Source organism: Grus americana, chromosome 2 (genome assembly GCF_028858705.1).
Source record: "Grus americana isolate bGruAme1 chromosome 2, bGruAme1.mat, whole genome shotgun sequence".
NCBI lineage: Eukaryota > Metazoa > Chordata > Aves > Gruiformes > Gruidae > Grus > Grus americana.
The window spans coordinates 163,424,155-163,443,861 of NC_072853.1; the positions used below are offsets into that span (position 1 = coordinate 163,424,155).

Consider the following 19,707-nt stretch of genomic DNA (forward strand, 5'->3'; position numbering starts at 1 on the left):
AGACTTCAGCTTGTTGCACACTGATGGAAAAGACACCTACTCCCTGTTCAGCAGAACAGGGTCAAAATGCTTCTGCCGCAGCAATCTTCTTGGCCAAGTCATCCCACAACATGGCCAGAGATGGATTTAGGGTAAAAGGAACCTCTGGAGGTAGCTTAGCTCGCCCTACTGCTCAAGGCATGTCTCTGAATGATAGCAAGTCCTGTCATCCATGGATGTGGACCTAGAGGCCAGTGATATGGTTGGCTGTGTGGTGCATGCACGTGATACATGTACATCACTGGTGCGAATTTACACAACTCTAAGTAACATTTATTCATCTCTTCCTTTACTCCTGTCCTGGTTTCAGCTGAGAGGGTTGATTTTCTTCATAGTAGCTAGTGTGGGGATATGTTTTGGATATGTGCTAGAGACAGCATTGATAATACAGAGATGTTTTTGTTCTATGGACCTATTGTTGAGCAGTGTTTACACAGGGCCAAGGCCTTTTCTGCTTCCTGCACTGCCCTGCCAGCGGGATGGCTGGGGGTGCACAAGAAGTTGGGAGGAGACACAGACAGGACAGGTGACCCAAACTGACCAAAGGGATATTCCATACCATGTGACGTCATGCTCAGTTTATAAGGAGCTTGGGGGAAGGGGGAAGGTGGGGGGGAGGGGGGCGGCGGCGTTCAGAGCGATGGCGTTTGTCTTCCCAAGTAACCGTTACGCGTGATGGAGCCCTGCTGTCCTGGAGATGGCTGAACCCCTGCCTGCCCATGGGAAGTGGGGAATGAATTCCTTGCTTTGCTTTGCTTTGCTTGTGCGCGCAGCTTTTGCTTTACCTATTGAAATCTCTTTATCTCAACTCACGAGTTTTCTACTTTAACTTTTCCAATTCTCTCCGCCATCCCGATGGTGGGGGAGTGAGCGAGTGGCTGCGTGGTGCTCAGCTGCCGGCTGGGGTAAAACCACGACAGTCCTTTTTGGCGCCCAACGTGGGGCACGAAGGGTTCGAGATAATGACAGATTTGATCAGAATGTGCTAGATTGAATTTATAGTTGTTATTAGCTATTTAGTATTAGCTGTTTAACTATTAATTGGCAGGCACTTTTGCTTGCCATGGGGCTTGCTTGCCTTACTGTATAGTAGAGTCTAGTGCTTGTTAATGGCTGCTTTTTGCTTTTGCCGCTCGCTGTACTGCTGTCCTGCTTATCATGTCACTGTGGTGTGCCTGGGAACATTTTGATAACAGCAATGGCCATGCACCTGGGCTGGCAGATGGCCAGGGCATTGCTGCTGTTTCTGCACTGCTGTCCTGGACAGGCTGGAACTCCTGTGTGCACTCGAGTTGAAGGGACTGTGACCTGTGGATGAGTCCACGTTGGAGCAGGACACCCCAAAGCGTCTGTGGCTGTGGAAGCGTCTGTGGCCATGGTTGTGTCTGTGCCGCAGCAGGTATATCTCAAAGTGTCTTTGGCCGTGGTTGTGTCTGTGCTGCAGCAGGTATATGTCTGGAAGGATTGTGAGCCAAGGATAAGTCCATGTTGGAGAAGGTACACCTCGAAGCATCTGTGGCAAGGATAAGTCCATGCTGCAGCAGGTACACCTTGAAGCATCAGTGGCTGTGCATGGGGTCATGCTGGAACATTTCCAATTGTGTGGCCATGGACGAGCCCATGACAGGGCAGGTTTATTTCTGAAGGGACTGAAGTGACTGTGACTGTGGAGAAGGCCACGCTGGAGCAAGTATATCTATGAAGGCATTGTGGCCCATGGAGAAGGCCACGCTGGAACAGGTGCACCTCGAAGTGACTGTGGCTGTGGATAAGTCTATGCCACAGCAGGTGTACCCCTGGAGAGACTGTGGCTCATGGATAAGGCTCCACTTGGAGCAGGTACGCCCCTAAGGGACTGTAGTCTGTGCATAAGTCCAAGCTGGAGCAGGGGTAAGGGGAGGTGTTCATTGCAATGGTAAACTTGATGGTCTGACACGAAGGGACCAGGGGTGGAGATTGTAATGGAAATACCTTTAAATTGTTGTAACCCATGATTTGAGTTGCATGTTACAGGAATTACTGCAGCAGAAATCACCTGAACCAATGGAGAACCAGCCTTACAAGAAGCAGCACAAGTGCAGCAGTGGACCTGACCTCAGCTGGTTTTGGTGCCCAGTAACTCCACATATCAACCACCTCTCCTATCCTGAGTGACCACCATGGTGGATGGAGACCAAGATTGTGGACCAAGTGAACCCAATGGACATTTTGTGGACATTTATGGACATTCTAAAAGGGTGGTCCACAGACTAAGGGAATGATATCAGCATATTATATTATATCAAGGGATGAGAAGGGTGGTGGTGCTTAATGAGGATCTATTGAATTGTGTGGGACCTGAGCATGACACAAATAGTATGGAATAAGAGGTGGATAATGTCCTCGTTTCAGCTGAGAGGGTTGATTTTCTTCATAGTAGCTAGTGTGGGGATATGTTTTGGATATGTGCTAGAGACAGCATTGATAATACAGAGATGTTTTTGTTCTATGGACCTATTGTTGAGCAATGTTTACACAGGGCCAAGGCCTTTTCTGCTTCCTGCACTGCCCTGCCAGCGGGATGGCTGGGGGTGCACAAGAAGTTGGGAGGAGACACAGACAGGACAGGTGACCCAAACTGACCAAAGGGATATTCCATACCATGTGACGTCATGCTCAGTTTATAAGGAGCTTGGGGGAAGGGGGAAGGTGGGGGGGAGGGGGGCAGCGGCATTCGGAGCGATGGCGTTTGTCTTCCCAAGTAACCGTTACGCGTGATGGAACCCTGCTGTCCTGGAGATGGCTGAACCCCTGCCTGCCCATGGGAAGTGGGGAATGGAATTCCTTGCTTTGCTTTGCTTTGCTTGTGCGCACAGCTTTTGCTTTACCTATTGAAATCTCTTTATCTCAACTCACGAGTTTTCTACTTTAACTTTTCCAATTCTCTCCGCCATCCCGATGGTGGGGGAGTGAGCGAGTGGCTGCGTGGTGCTCAGCTGCCGGCTGGGGTAAAACCACGAAAACTCCCAATAACATTAACCAGTATGACCTCTCTCTCCCACCCCACCTTAGGGATTGATGTTTTAAGGTCCTATCTTCTATCCCTCTTCCCACTTGTATAAGCACGCCAGTGCCGTACCAACTCATGAAACACCAACCCAGACCTGTGTGATCCTTCAGTAACTTTGCTGGAGGTTCAGACATACTATGTGGGTTGAGAGTGAAAGACAAAGAATTTGAGAGGAGATAGTGTCTAGTGACCCGTCCTTACTGCTCTGGCAAAAGCAGCCAGGAGATCTTTGCCAAATGTCGTGGTTTTACCCCAGCCGGCAGCTAACCACCACGCACCCACTCGCTCACTCCCCCCCCATCAGGATGGGGGAGAGAATGGTGCGAGAAGCAGAAAAGGCCTTGGCTCTGTGTAAGCACTGCTCAACAACAACATGTCTAACAAAAACATCTCTATATTATCAACCACTGTTTACACCACAAATCCAAAACATAGCCCCATGCCAGCTACTGTGAAGAAAATTAACCCTCTCAGCTGAAACCAGGACACCAATTACACACCAAATTTCATACACTGAGGGCAATTCAGCTTTCCAGTTTCCAGGAATAAAGATGCAAACCACTCAGGGAGTCTGCCCAGGACGCAGCTCAGACATGCAGCAGAAATCAGGTCAATCTGCTTTTCAAGTGACATCAGAACCTCAGGCACAGCCAAGCTGGTGTCATTTCTTATCCCCAAATCCTGTGTGCTCTGTATGTCTGTGTGCATAACATGCTATGTTTTTCTTAAGAGTACTCTCTAAGCCAAATGTATTTTAGGATTCTCCCCAAGACACTGTATTTTAGATCTAGTTTTATGACTAACCAGGGTTTCTACATCGGGCAAATGAAAACCGACAGCTTGGGACACAGCTGTCAAGGCCAAGTCTACTTGACTACCAGCCACATTTCCTGGTCCAGAGAAGATGTGCTTTTCTGCTTCTCTTTCCTATAATCTCCAGGATGGGCTATATATCCATTAAGCCATTAATGAGAACACCAAATTTATTCTTTCTTCACCACAGTTAGGAAAATTAGCCCTCATTTGCAGAGTCACAACTTCATGTCTCTGACAAAACCTTGTGCTGCAGCACAGTTGCCTTCAGGAGGTCTGGGGCGACACTAGGACAAGACAAGCTGTCCCCGTGCTGTCCCCAAGAGTGGCAATGCTCTGGCACCTTTGTTCTGGCCCCAAGAACAGGGAGGGAATGGCTGGTTACAAAGTACACCCTGGAGGACAGCAGTATATCATCGTAATGGATGAATATGTTGATATAAGTGCTCATTTTATCACACCTGATTAGGGATTTAGTGCTCACATCATAGTTTAAACATTAATATTTGCCTATTTAAACAATGTGCTCTAGTGCAGCCTAGCCATAGAGGTAGTCACCATGACTGAGTTTGGAGACTTTATAAGTGCTCTGGGGGAGTTTGGGCTATATCAGAAATTTCTGGTACTGTTGCTCTCCCTCCCACTACTTCTTAGTCCTTTCCAAATGATAGGCCAAGTGTTCATGGTTGTGGATGTGCCACATCACTGCAACACCAGCTGGATCCGTGCTGTCGGCCCCAACCTGACCGAGGAAGAGCAGCTGAACCTCACCCTGCCCCGGGACATGGACGGAGCATACGAGCAGTGCTCCATGTACTCGCCGGTGGACTGGGACCTCAGCTCCATCATGGCGTACGGCCTGAATGCTACGGAGAAGTGCAGCAGTGGCTGGGTGTACCCCTCAGCACAACCGCCATCCCTGCTGACCGAGGTCTGTAATCGCCTTTTGACGTGCCGGGGATGTGGAAGGGATGGGATGGGCATATTCTGTCCTGTAGTTTGGTAAAGCAATGCCAGCTGTGGTGCAGTCAGGCTGAGATTTACACCAGGCACTGCAGCACCTTGGCTCCCTCACACAGATCACAGCTGTAATCCTTGGAAGACCATGATGTAGAAGCCCAGGGGGGGCCGCAGGCGGAGATGGTGAGGGTGTGAGTCCAGCACATGCTCTGCCCACCATCCCTCCCCTTTCCAGTATCCAGGCCCTTGAACCCATGAGGTATCTTGCCTGAAAGAACCTTTTGGGTCTCCCTGACACAGTTTCCCTTATTCTTCAGACTGGTTCTCCTCATATCAGTTCTCTGTGAAAGACATTTACCATTCCAAAGGCTTGTCATTGATATTTCTGGGGCCTCTAAAGACCTTGAGGGCTGCAACAAGCAATCCCATGGGCCATGCAGTTGAGCAAAGTCTCTGTCAGCATCCCCAACTTCTCCCTCTCTGGACCTCTGTTCCTCTCCCACTGTTCCTCAATCCTCCCTCTCTCCCAGCTCCAGCACTTTCTCTTGAGTACCTTCCCCTGAGCTGAAACCAGAGGAGAGAGTCCAGCCTCTGGCATTTGCAAAGGTTCCTTGGGGTCCCTGGAGCACTTTGTCCATTTCACAGCTTCTCTAGAGGCTCCTCAGCAGCTGCTGCAGCATCCCTTCCTACTCCTACACCAGTCCTCCTTTACCAGAGAAAACACTGCTCTCCTGCCCTCCTCCTCCTTCCACTCTTTCCTGACTTTGCAGCCAGAGAAGCAAGCTGCTAGGACTCTTATCCCAAGGTCCCACTTTAAGCAAAACTTGCCAACCAGGAGGGTCCCTCAAGGATGCCTGGGCTGGAGGTCCCAGCACTCAGGCAATGTGCATCATGGTGAAGAGGCAGGCTGAGCACCTCGTACACCTGTCCCACCTCTGACTTGTGTCCTATGTGCACACCACGGAAGCTTGTGTCCTTGGGGGTGGGTTCTCTGTTTCCAGGGGCTGGACTGAGAGCTCGAGCACCTGACTCCTGGGTCCACCATGGACCAGAAGGGCTGCCCACCCTCAAAAAGCAGCTGGGGTCTGTTGAAAGGAAAAGTAGCTGTGTTTCTTTCCTTTAGTTTGACCTGGTGTGTGACAGAAAGGACCTGAATGACATCTCTCAGTCCGTCTACATGGCAGGGCTTCTTCTAGGATCCGTGATGTTTGGGCCGCTAAGTGACAGGTGAGGAAGCACAGCCACCTTCCCAGAGTTACTGCCCAGCACCCAGGGACAGCCCAGCTGAGAGTTCAGAACGTCCCTGCACTGAGCATGAAATACTCCCTCCACAGGACTTGATCTCCTTGCCTGAGCAAGGGCATCTGGGGGAACCTGACATGTCTGTAGAGGCCTGAGGGTTGAAAAGAGGGGGAGGCAGATACAACCTTATAGGGGTGTCATTCAGGAATCACAGGTCTAACCCCAGCTGATGTCTCAGCTACCCAAGGGTGTCTCCAGGAATCCCAGAAACCTCCATTTGGGCACAGAGTTGGACCCACCTTGTGTTAACCAGACCAGGTGTCCCTCCTTCTTGTGGCTCTGCTCAGCTCATGATGACCCGGACCAAAGTCCTCAGATGCCTAGAGGACACAGCCATGCAGGGGACAAGAAAGGGAGAAGTGCACAGCATGTGTACGGGGTTCCTCACAAGGGAACCAGCACTACAGTCCATTTCAGTCCGATCCTCACCACTCTCAAGAAAAGGGACATGGGGGCCCTTCAAGGGCTGGTTCCTTTAGCAGCATCTCCTTTCACCTTTGCTAGCACCACGATGGGTCAAAAGTGGAGATGCTGCTTTTCCTGCCAGTTACTTCCTCAGGCATATAGAGGAGCTTTCTTCACACAGGTGTCAAATCTCTGGTGTGAATGCTTCTCAAAGAAGTTGTGATTGTTCAGCCTGGAGAAAAGAAGGCTCCAGGGAGATCTAATTGCGGCTTACTAGTACCCGAAGGGGACCTACAGGAAAGATGGTGAGGGACTGTTTATCAGGGAGTGTAGTGACAGGACAAGGGGTAATGGGTTTAAGCTGAAGGAGGGTCGATTTAGATTAGATGTTAGAAAGAAATTCTTTACTGTGAGGGTGGTGAGGCACTGGCACAGGTTGCCCAGAGAGGTTGTGGATGCCCCATCCCTGGAAGTGTTTAAGACAAGGTTGGATGAGGCTTTGGGCAACGTGGTCTAGTGGGGGGCGTGTCCCAGCTCGTAGCAGGGGGTGTTGGAACTAGATGATCTTTGAGGTCCCTTCCAACCCAAACCATTCTACGATTCTATGATTCTATGAAATCACTTTGTATTCCAAGTGGGCTCTTCTCCATCTCCACAGAGTCTCTCCAGATACCAACTGTGTCCTCCCTATTCCTCCACAGGATAGGCCGTCGGCCAGTCTTTCTGATCTGCCTCGTCTTCCAGGGCTTGTTTGGTGTAGGAATTGCCTTTGTGCCCCATTTCTATGTGTACATGGCCTTCAGGTGTGTCGTTGGGGCTTCGGTCTCAGGAATTCTGATTACTGCCTTGGCCTTAGGTGAGTAGGATACCCTGAGGCAGACATATGTGGCCTCACAAGATGCCAAAACAAAGATAGTCCTGCATGTTTCAAAAAGGGTAACCCTGAATATTCTTTCTCCTCAGCTACAGAATGGGTTGGTGTCTCCTTCCGGCCAAAGGCAGTGCTTATTTCTCATTGCTGTTTCGCCATTGGACAGATGATTTTGGCTGGTTTGAGTTACGGTATTCGCAACTGGAGGCTGCTGGAGCTTGCAGGATCTGCTCCTGTATTTGCCCTTTTCTTCTACTTCTGGTAAGCAGGAGCAAGGCAGAGCTTCCTGAAGACATGACAGCAGTAGGTGTGAGGGGTGGCAGTGAGGAGGCAGCAGCTCAGGAGCAGGCTGGATTTCCCATTATAGTACAGATGCTGGAGGGGCTTCTGCAGAGCTCAGCACATCTCCCTGGGGCACTGGACCCCTGAGAGCAGCAGCTGCTGTGCTCCAGGTCATCAAATGTGGCCTTTTGGGCCTAAATGTAGGCCTAGAAAACCTGACCTGAGGAGGCAGGTAGAGCCATCCCTCACATGTGATGCCCCTTGCTTGCAGGGAGTGGTTGCAGGGAGATGGGCTGTGGGGAAACTCAGCAGGTCACAGCAGCAGCTCCTGATTTCACCTCCTCGACAGGGTGCTACCAGAATCAGCGCGGTGGCTGGTGACAAAAGGCAGAACAGAAGAAGCTAAGAAGGTCCTTCAGAAGGCAGCGTCCATCAACAAGCGCACCATCCCACCAGGACTCCTTGAGCAGGTACCTGTAAGGGCATGGGGAACTGCTAGTTCTCTTCAGAGACTTTCCTCTGCGCTTGGCTTCGTAGCAGCCATTGAGAGCAGGTCATCTGATAAACATCTTTCCGTGCCCACTGGGCATGATTTGGGGCTGGACTGCGGGTGACTCCAGCTTCAGCTGCGTTGCACAGAGACAAGGTCAGGGGAGAGGCACAGCTTCTGCTGAGGCTCAGCCCGGAGCTTTCTGGAGCCCACCTTGGCATATGGAAAGCACCCAAATGCTCCCCTGGCTTTCCTTCTGTGAGGACTGCAGGGGTGTTGAGGATGAGAGCAAGGTCTCCGTTTACTTTGTGGATTTCCATGTATAAATGCCCAAAGTGGGGGTTGCCCACCCCAAAGGCCCTACACTGGGGAAACGTTCATCCCGAGGAACCTCTTAGTCACCCAAGCAGTGTGTTGGGCACCCAGAGCACAGACGCAGGAGCCCAGCCCCACTGGGCTGCCTTCCCTCCCAGAGCCATTTGGGGGTCACGAGCCTGTCCCGCTGAGGCTTCCCTCTGACTGCAGCTGGAAAAGCAGCTGGCCGTGGGTTTCCCTTGCCTGGTTTGACTCTTTGGCTTTCTGCATTTTGAAGTTGAAGCCTGAGACACAGCCCAAGTCTGCAAGTATTCTGGATCTCTTTCGGAAGAAGCACCTCTGGAAGGTGACTTTAATCATGTCGTGCACCTGGTAAGACATCCCCTGATTCCCTCTTTCCAGCGTTCTAGGTGAAGAAAAGAAGAGATTGAGGCTTGACAAGAACTGCAAATTCACTTCATGTGATTTTTGGGGTCATTTTTATGTCTATGTGTTCATCTGTCATCTTTCTGTCTCCACATACTGGACCAGATCTACCTTGTCTAGTCATGGGGAGAAGCTGATTATTGCAGATGCTGTGGATTTTGTGAGAAAGGCTGCAGTAATTCCAGCTTTTCACAATGCTGGGGCCTTGGGGTAGTTTTGTGCCCCCCTAGAATTTCTGGGTGCAGTCTAAAAGGTGCTGACCATATGGGGATCCATACTGCTTTATCACATGTAACTGTGTCTCACAGAATTGCGTGAGGTGAAGCAAAACAAAGATTGCTGGGAATTTAAATACATTGTTTGTGATCTAACCACCCTAATTTTTGAGGATAAACCTCTGGAAAACCCATCTGGTTACATGTTCTATTCCACTTTACTTGAATTTCAGGTTTGCAGACAGCCTTGTCTATTATGGGCTGAGTCTGAATGTGACAAGTTTTGGTCTGGACATCTACCTGACGCAGCTTGCCTTTGGGGCGGTGGAATTACCAGCTCGGTTTTCCTGCATTTTCCTGCTGCAGTGGTTTGGGAGGAAGAAAACCCAGGCCGTTCTCCTCCTGCTGTCTGGCCTGATGTGTCTCATCATCACTGGCATCCCTGAAGGTGAACAACCTCTTTCCAACCCGAGAGCACAGCCGGGCAGAGCCCCAGCCAGCTCTATCCTGGTTCAGACCCGTTCTGCTAGCCCGGCAGGCCACAGACCCACACTCGGGGCCTGAGCTGCCTCAAGTGCCACAGACCAAGGGGCTGCACTCCCAATGTGCCGGCTTCCTCTCTGCATGACTTTCTGCTCCTTCAGAGATGTGCCTGGTCCTTCCACAGCTCCTGGCCATTGGCAGGCAGTGTCCATTACACACCACCACCCTTTAGACAGCACCATGTCCGCCTGCTATACATCACCACCTCCTCTCAGAAAGGTGTAGTAGAAGACCTCTGTGTCTCCCTTCTTTAGATGAACAGGAAAAGCAAACGCCTTCCCTCCAATCTGTTTCTGCCTACACATTGCCGCAGTCCGTACCCTCACCCCTGCTGCTGTGCTAGTGCTGTGAGTAAGGCTGAAGGAAAAGAAAGGGGCTGCAAAATGCTTTCAAGCTCCTGGATGTGATATTTCCAACCGAGCACTACCCAAAGACCTGTGGTAGCTCAGTGGCTCATGACAGTTGCAGATTCTGGAAATGTCCAAGGCCTCAGGAGAAACCTGGGTTCTCTTTGCCAGTTGTCCAGAGGGTATTTTCCAGGAAAGAGTGTACTAGGAAAGATTTCCAATGGTTTAGGTGGTAGATTTGTTTGGTAAATCCATTAGAAAGAGATGGCCCAAGAAATTCAACTTTGGTCCAAACTGAACCTTCTCCACAGAAGTCACAGCGGCATTCTTTCCTCCTCCCCTCAGACCAGCCCATGGCAACCACTGTCCTGGCCATCATCGGCAAGTTTACAGCCACGGCCTCCTTCTCCACCTCCTACGTCTACTCTGCAGAGCTCTTCCCCACAGTCATCAGGTGAGGTCTCACCATGCATCAGAGCTTCCCTCTGCCACAGCTGGTGACAGTGGTGGGGCAAAAGCCCACTTGTCCCCATGGCTACGCTTGGTCCCACGGTGGCCCAGGGTGTGCTGAGCCCTGCCCATGCCTCCAACCATCCCTCGCTTCCCCAGGCAGACCGGCGTGGGGCTGTGCTCGATGTCAGCACGGGTGGCAGGGATCATTGCCCCACTGATCCACCTCCTGAGCCAGTACCACCGGGCCATCCCCATGGCCATCTTTGGGAGTGCCCCCGTGGTGGTGGGGCTGCTCTGTTTCCTGCTGCCTGAGACCCGCGGCGCCGACCTGGCGGACAACACAGGGGCAGCCACCCCACAGATGAGGTGGGTACCTGAAGCTCTGAATTTAAGGCAAAAAAAAATCCAACGGTGTAAATTTAAGGCAAAGAGAAATAGGTCAGAAACCAGGATGGAAAGAGTATCATCTCTCCCTCTTTCCTTCTTGTCTTCAGCAGCAAGAGACCAGAAATTTTGCCCAAGAGAGACACCACAGAGGATGGAGTAGACTTGGAGAAGGACATCTACAGAGACTCGGACAGCAACTGAAGAATGGACAGGCATATACTAAATGTCTAGTCTGATCCAATCTGTCTTGAAGCAGACCAATGAGGCATTGCTGCCTGGAGACTGGTCTTTCAGATGATCAACAAAGTAGTCATGGTGAGAGGGAGAGGAGATCTGTGTCATTCTGCGTTTGGAGAAGATGCACTTCAAACTGTTCCTGAAACCCAGTCTGTCATGCCTGGCTACGCGAGTCCTCCCGACGTGTTTCCCAGTCCTTTGCAAACTGGTACCCATGGAACCATCCCTGTCGTGTTTTACAGCAATAAAGAATCGCCAGTAGAGCGGTAGTACTGGGCAAGCGAGCGCCGGGCTGTGTCCCTCCTGCACTAATTGCTTGGGTCGTCAGCCTTCTTGTCGGTCCAAGCCTTAACGTTTGATGAGAATGTCACTGAAACCCTGTCACACACTGTCGTGGTTTAGCCCCAGCCAAACCCCAGCCCGCAGCTGGGTGCCCCGCTCCCTCACCCCTCCCCGGCGGGCTGGGGAGGAAACGGAAAAACGGAAAAACGGCAAAGCCTCGAGGGTTGGGATAAGGGCAGTTTACTGGGACAGCAAGAGCAAGGGAGAGGGGAACAATCAACAACAGTACTGATAACAGATATTCACAATAGGTGATAACAAAGAACAATTTACCGATCTGAGGACCACTCAACCCCTCCCGGAGCCACACCGAACCCGCCCCTGCCCGACTAGCCCCCTTTTATGGTGAGCATGATGTCACATGGTATGGAATAGCCCCCGGCCAGCTTGGCTCACCTGTCCTGGCTCTTTGTGAAATTAACTCTGTCCTTGCCAGAACCAGGACATTATCCACCCCTTATTCCATACCATCTAAGTCATGCCCAGATCATTTCACAGATCTCATTCCCTTAATTCTACGGGCTATCGCTCTAAAATGCCTGTCAAGTTCATTTAGTCCATGGCTTTGGGTTCCATCTGCCATTACAGTCTCTCAGAGCAGGAGCAATAGTGCGTGCTACTGGATTGTTGCAAGCTACATCTGGAGTTTTCACGGCCGGTGTATCTGGTATGGTCCATGATCACAGTCTGGATGTCAAAGATGTGATTTTTAATGAAGTTCCTGGGCACCAGTTGAAGTCAGTTCTAGTTCCATCATCATGGCACTTTGTTCAGTTTCAAACTCCATCTTTCATTAGTTTTGGGTGATTCTTATGGTCATACCATTGATACAGCATATAGCTATTAATATCATACAATTTAATTTATTGGCTATTTTCACCCAAAATCAAATCCCCTTGGGGTACGCACTGGACTTCCCTATCTTTTCTCATCACCCACCAAGTGCACCCTGGTCCCTGAGCAAAAGCAATCCCACAGATGGGCTTGCCTTTGCCTGAAGTGGGGATAACCCAAACAGTTTTACCCAACATATTTTTCATGCACACTACAGGAACTTTATCCTCTTCTACTGGGCGTGGAAATTTTGACTGGGCAGGGCCAGCTCGATTGGCAGATCCCCTAGTGTTAACTAACCAGGTGGCCTTTGCTAAATGTGTGTCCCAGTGTTTGAGGGTCCCACCACCCATTGCTCTCAGGGTAGTTTTTAGCAGTCCATTGTACCTTTCAATTTTCCCAGAGGCTGGTGCATGGTAGGGGATGTGATACACCCACTCGATACCATGCTCTTTGGCCCAGGTGTCTATGAGGTTGTTCCGAAAATGAGTCCCATTGTCTGACTCAGTTCTCTCTGGGGTGCCATGTCGCCACAGGACTTGCTTTTCAAGACCCAGGATGGTGTTCTGGGCAGTGGCATGGGGCACAGGATATGTTTCCAGCCATCCAGTGGTTGCTTCCACCATTGTAAGAACATAATGCTTGCCTTGGAGGGTTTGTGGGAGCATGATGCAGTCGATTTGCCATGCTTCCCCATATTTATATTTCAGCGATCGGCCTCCATACCACAGAGGCTTTACCTGCTTGGCTTGCTTGATGGTGGCACATGTTTCACATTGATGGATGACCTGTAAGATGGCATCCATGCTCAAGTCCACCCCTTGATCACGGGCCCATCTATATGTCACATCTCTTCCTTGATGGCCTGAGGTGTCATGGGCCCACCGAGCTATGAACAATTCACCCTTACGCTGCCAGTCCAAATCCACCTGAGCCACTTCAATCTTGGCAGCCTGATCCACCTGCTGGTTGTTCTGATGTTCCTCAGTGGCCCGACTCTTGGGTACGTGGGCATCTACATGACATACCTTTACAACTAGCTTCTCTAGCCGGGCAGCAATATCTTGCCACAATGGGGCAGCCCAGATGGGTTTGCCTCTGCGCTGCCAGTTGCTCCACTTCCACTGCTGTAACCACCCCCACAGGGCATTGGCCACCATCCATGAGTCAGTATAGAGGTACAGTGTTGGCCACTTTTCTCTTTCAGCAATATCTAAAGCCAGCTGGATGGCTTTCACCTCTGCAAACTGGCTCGATTCACCTTGTCCTTCAGCAGCTTCTGCAACTCGCCGTGTAGGACTCCATACAGCAGCCTTCCACCTTCGATGCTTTCCCACGATGCGACAGGACCCATCAGTGAACAGGGCATATGGTTTCTCATCTTCTGTTAGTTTATTATACGGTGGGGCTTCTTCAGTACGTGTCCCTCCTCCTCTGGAGACATTCCAAAATCTTTCCCTTCTGGCCAGTCTGTGATCACTGCCAGAATTCCTGGACGATTGGGGCTTCCTATTCGAGCCCGCTGTGTAATCAGTGCAACCCACTTACTCCATGTAGCATCAGTTGCATGATGTGTAGAAGGAGCCCTCTCTTTGAACATCCAGCCCAGCACTGGCAGGCGGGGTGCCAAGAGGAGCTGTGCTTCAGTGCCAATGACCTCTGAAGCAGCTCGAACCCCTTCATAGGCTGCCAATATCTCCTTTTCCGTTGGAGTGTAGCGGGCCTCAGATCCTCTGTATCCCCAAATCCAAAACCCCAGGGGTCGACCTCGAGTCTCCCCTGGTGCTTTCTGCCAGAGACTCCAGGTAGGGCCATTCTCCCCAGCTGCGGTGTACAGCACATTTTTTACATCTGGTCCTGCCCGGACTGGCCCGAGCTACGGCATGAACTATTTCTTGTTTAATTTGTTCAAAAGCTTGTCGTTGCTCAGGGCCCCATTTGAAATCATTCTTCTTCCGGGTTACGTGGTAGAGAGGGCTTACTATCAGACTGTAATTCGGAATGTGCATTCTCCAGAAACCCACAACACCTAAGAAGGCCTGTGTCTCCTTTTTGTTGGTTGGTGGAGACATGGCTGCTATTTTGTTGATAATATCCATTGGGATCTGACGCCGCCCATCATGCCACCTTATTCCTAAAAATTGGATCTCCTGCGCAGGCCACTTCACCTTACTTCATTTTATGGCAAAGCCAGCCTGCAGCAGGATTTGGATTATTTTCTTCCCTTTCTCAGAAACTTCCTCTGCTGAGTTGCCCCATACAATGATGTCATCAATGTATTGCAGGTGCTCTGGGGCTTCACCCTTTTCTAGTGCAGTCTGGATCAGTCCATGGCAAATGGTGGGGCTGTGTTTCCACCCCTGGGGCAATCGATTCCAGGTGTACTGGACGCCCCTCCAAGTGAAGGCAAACTGTGGCCTGCACTCTGCTGCCAAAGGGATCGAGAAAAATGCATTAGCTATATCAGTTGTGGCATACCATTTGGCTGCCTTTGACTCCAGTTCATATTGAAGCTCCAGCACGTCTGGCACAGCAGCACTCATCAGCGGTGTGACTTCATTCAGGCCACAATAGTCTACCGTCAGCCTCCACTCTCCATTGGACTTCCACGCTGGCCATATGGGACTGTTAAAGGGTGAGTGGGTTCTGCTGATCACTCCCCGACCCTCCAGTTGACGAATTAGCTTGTGGATGGGAACCAGGGAGTCTCTGTTGGTGCGGTATTGCCGCCGGTGCACAGTTGTGGTAGCAATCGGCACCTGTTGCTCTTCGACCCTCAGCAACCCTACAACAGAAGGGTCCTCTGAGATACCGGGCAAACTAGACAATGGTTCAACTTCCTCCGCTTCCAAGGCAACTATTCCAAAAGCCCACCAGTAGCCTTTTGGATCTTTGAAATACCCTTTCCGGAGGTAGTCTATGCCCAGGATGCACGGAGCCTCTGGCCCAGTCACAATGGGGTGCTTTTGCCACTCATTCCCAGTTAGACTCACTTCAGCCTCCAACAGAGTCAACTGTTGGGATCCCCCCGTCACACCAGAAATAGATATCAGTTCCACCCCTTCATAGTTTGATGGCAGTAAGGTACACTGTGCACCAGTGTCCACTAGGGCTTTGTACTCTTGTGGGTCCGATGTGCCAGGCCATCGGATCCACACAGTCCAATAAACCCTATTGTCCCTTTCCTCCACCTGGCTGAAGGCAGGGCCCCTCTAATCCTGCTCATCATAGTCACTACTCACCTCTTGCAAAAAGGACTTATAAGTCCCTTCAAGAGGATCATAAGTGCGATCGGGCCTTTCACTTGGTCTGGGGGGCTGCCCGGTGGAAACTGGAGCAGCATTCTTTCTGGAAGAGTCCCTTTTTACAGCTGTCTTGCCTTGTAACTCATGTACTCGTGCCCGCAGGGCTGAGGTAGGCTTCCCATCCCATTTCCTCATGTCTTCTCCGTGGTCATGCAGATAAAACCACAGGATACCTCGTGGTGTGTATGCTCTATATCCCCTCTCTGGAGCAGAAAAATGCTTACTCCTAACAGCTGCAATATGGGTCTGTACAGGTGGGGAGTAAGATATATCCTCTTTGAGTTGCCGGACGTCCTGGGACAGTTTCTCCACAGCCGAGACAAGGGAGGAAGAAAGGCTCTCTTCATATTGCCGGAGTCGGCCAGCCACTTCGTCCACTGTGGGTGCCTCTTCACTTTTCCAGTCGATGACTGCCAGTGAGTTGGCGTACAATGATGGTGCACTTCGTACAAATTTTCGCTACATGGGTCGGGTACACTGGATTTCGTCGGGGTCTGTGGGCAACTGCGTGTTGTCCGGATCATAATAAACCATTTCCCGCACAGCTAATTCCCTCAGATATTGGATACCTCTCTCCATGGTGGTCCACTTGCCTGGCCGACATACAACATCTTCACTGAAAGGATACCTTTCCCTCACACTTGACAGGAGTCGCCTCCAGAGGCTGAGGGCCTGTCCCTTCTTCCCAATTGCCTTGTCAATGCCCCCTTCCCTAGACAAGGATCCCAGCTGCTTGGCCTCCTGCCCTCCAGTTCCAGGCTACTGGCCCCGTTATCCCAGCAGCGGAGCAGCCAGGTAATAATGTGCTCCCCTGGAAGGCGGCTGAAATCTTTCCACATATCTCGCAGCTCACTCAGGGACAGGGATTGGGTGATCACTTCTGGTTCTGGCTCTTCTTCTTGTTCTCGTGATGGTCCCAGTTCATCATCATCTTTCACTAAGCGAACCGATTTCCTTGTGTATTTCTTTTTGTGTATAGGGGCGACTGATACTGGTATGGGTTGATCTTTTGGCTCAGCTATAGTGCCTGTTGCGGGGGTTTGGGTAGCTGGAGGGCCTGTTGCAGGGGCTTGGGTAGCTGCGGTGCCTGTGGGTCCACTCTCTCCCTCTGGATGGTGCTGTCTACTATCAAGCAGTGTTTGATAGGTTGTGGCCAGGGCCCAGCACAGCACAGTAAGTTGTGTCTCCTTAGAATACCCACAGCATTTTTCTTTCAAATATTCTACCATTTTATCAGGGTCTTGCAGTTGTTCGGGAGTGAAGCTCCAAACCATTGGGGGTGAAAAAGTCTCTAGATACCCGCCCATACTCTCCCACATGCCATGCCAGCCCTGACTATTCAGCCCTGGGGAAGATCCCTGGGTGGTATTCTTTAAACAATTTTTGCTAACCCTGAACAGGAGTTGGAAAGCATGCAGGAGACATAGCAATAGGAATATACTGGCCTGAACATTGCAAGGGTATTCAAAATTCTCAAAAATTGTTGTAATCAACCAAAAGGGAAAAGGGGAGGTGAAAGAGTGGGAGAAGGTATCCCCCCATCTTCCCCATAGATTGGGTGCAATTATTAATCAATTCTGAAAGATATTGACTGAGGTATGGGCCTGACAGAAATGCTACATACAAGTACCAGCTCAGACTCATGACCGTCGATGATATCTTATCATAAGTCATTATCACACAATACAACAACATGAGAACATAAACCCCTCTCCCAGAGGTGATAAACAGCGCCACAGGGATTACATAGACTAAACACGGGTTTACAAACCAGAGCCATGTGACCAAACAGAACATCATTATGACCAGCGACTGTTTCAATAACATTATAAATGCTTATAACAACTTTGTTTTAACACACTTGGGTCAGACTTGTCCTTATCACAACCCTTCAAGCCCCACGTTGGGCGCCAATAAGGACTGACGTGGTTTAGCCCCAGCCGGTAGCTGGGTGCCACGCGCCGCTCCCTCACCCCTCCCCGGTGGGCTGGGGAGGAGAACAGAACAACGGCAAAGCCTCGAGGGTTGGGATAAGGGCAGTTTACTGGGACAGCAAGGGAGAGGGGAACAATCAACAACAGTACTGATAACAGATATTCACAATGGGTGATAACAAAGTACAATTTACCCATCCAATGACCGACCGCACACTCAACCAGTCCCGGAGCCACGCTGCACCCGCCCCTGCCCGGAGCCACGTCGCACCCGCCCCTGCCCGACTAGCCCCCTTTTATGGTGAGCATGACGTCACATGGTATGGAATAGCCCCCGGCCAGCTTGGGTCACCTGTCCTGGCCCTTTGTGAAATTAACTCTGTCCTTGCCAGAACCAGGACACACACGTATTTAGCTTTTATTTCTATGTGGTGTTGAATTTGAGTTTCTACATGAATAATATAAATTATACTCGGAGTTTGATAAGAGACACTTGTAATGCAATATGTGAATAATAAATGGTGTTGATTTTTTTGTTTCCTACTGTTTCACAGTTGGCCTTTGTAACTGCTATTGGCTCTGGAGTGTTTTCTACACAGAAATTGTAAGTCTGTAATTTACCACGCAGATGGAAACGTGTTTTGTTTCTATCAGCCACAAACAATGCAGAAACAGAGTGTTAAACCGGAATGACTGGGTTCAATTAGGACTTTTTTTTTATTTCAAAGTCTTCAGATGAACAATCTATATTTATTTTCTCTACTAGCAGCTGTGGAAGTTTCCTGAATTGTGTGGTGTACGCTGCAATTCAATGTCAATTGGGCATCTGGACAGCTTTGCCCGGTCATGATCAGCCTTTAACAGTGACCTTGGTTGGATGCTGTCAGCTCAGCCACCACATTTTAGTGTCATCTAGCATCATCCTTTCCTGCGCTGCTTGTTTACAAGCAGAGAATGTATTCGGTGCTTAATGAAGTTATCTCTTCAAATCACAGCACTACTCTTGGTCAAAGAAGGCTGGTCACCCAGGTTTGCAGCATCCTTTTGTTTCCAATTGCTTTGTGCTGTAGTAAATGTTGTTTTGAAGGCTGGGGTGTCCAAAGTCTGGGCCAAACATGCCTAGAGGTGATATTCATTTTGTGCTTTGGCTTTGGTGCACAAAATCTCCCCAGTGTCACGTGGGACATGTCCATGGCTGGAGATGGGCCAGGGCATTTGCAGGATCTGGGCTTTGGCACTGACTCATTGCACAAAGTCATGAGAGCAGCATTAATGCTGCTTCTCCTCATCTCCTCAGCCATTCCCTACGGGGTTCCTTTCTGCAAGCTTTGCTCTGGTCATGGACCTTGGGCCTTCCCAGCGTCGGGTTGGGAGGAAGGAGAGGACAATGTCTTCTAGTCAAAGGGCAAGGTCCAAGATCCTGACACCTCTGCCTCACAGCCAGGAGTCAGAGTTGCAGCGTAGTTTGTTGGTGTCACCTACACTGAGGATGCACTTATTGTCTCGGTGGTCCCTGTGTGGCTCCTCTGGCAACAGAAGCTGCTTCACCCCATAGCTCCTTGTCTCACCTTGGGGAAGAGGGCCAGGCCAGGCTCTGCTGCCCCTCCAAGCCTTAGATACCTCTGGCCCTGCCTGACCAGCTTCCTTGGCAGTGGGGAGGTTCTGATACATGAAACTGGGTCTCCTCCAAAGGGGAAATGGAGGTCAGGAGGTTCTGACCTGAACACAGACAGGCGTAAGTGAGGGTGAAGGTACAGGAGCAGGCCCTCGCTCCCATGTCTGATACAGGAGGGCCTGAAGAAGGCTTGAATTTTAATAGATATGCCTTAGCAAACCCTTCACAGTGTCCCATTTGTTCACCACTGCTACCTTCAGCACCTTCCCACAGCTGGCCCTCCAGTCATGACTTGGTAAGCCACTCTATTAAGGTCTTGCATCTGCTTTTCCCAGCTAAACCTTGCTACCCCATTTTGTCCTCACCTTCCCTTCAGCCTGTTGGCTCCCTCCCCTTGGTTATGGGGTCATCCTCTGTCCCTTAGCTGTCCCTTCAGGTCACCTGAGGCAGTTTTCATCCTTTGCCCATAGCCTCATCATGATGAGAACCCAAAACATTCTATTGTATATATGCAAAAGTGCGTTTGCATTCTCACATGCTATT

At 50.4% G+C, this 19,707-nt stretch overlaps 1 protein-coding gene across 1 annotated transcript; it reads left to right on the forward strand.

The window, feature by feature from the left end:
- The first annotated feature begins 4,430 nt into the window (after positions 1–4,430).
- LOC129202791 (solute carrier family 22 member 13-like) lies at positions 4,431–11,491 on the forward strand. The gene is made up of 10 exons (XM_054816333.1): positions 4,431–4,832; positions 5,985–6,088; positions 7,270–7,424; positions 7,532–7,700; positions 8,071–8,191; positions 8,804–8,898; positions 9,401–9,615; positions 10,403–10,511; positions 10,667–10,876; positions 11,005–11,491. Exons 1-10 carry the CDS (start codon positions 4,461–4,463, stop codon positions 11,096–11,098), a joined length of 1,644 nt encoding a protein of 547 aa, XP_054672308.1. The 5' UTR covers positions 4,431–4,460; the 3' UTR covers positions 11,099–11,491.
- Positions 11,492–19,707: the final 8,216 nt, after the last annotated feature.

Bases quoted from the DNA above. Each gene is read 5' to 3' on its own strand.
- LOC129202791 (XM_054816333.1), top strand. From the start codon at position 4,461: ATGACTGAGTTTGGAGACTTTATAAGTGCTCTGGGGGAGTTTGGGCTA. The intron at 8,899-9,400 runs GTAAGACATCCC...CTTGAATTTCAG, and splicing joins TTAATCATGTCGTGCACCTG to GTTTGCAGACAGCCTTGTCT. The intron at 10,512-10,666 runs GTGAGGTCTCAC...TCGCTTCCCCAG, and splicing joins CTCTTCCCCACAGTCATCAG to GCAGACCGGCGTGGGGCTGT.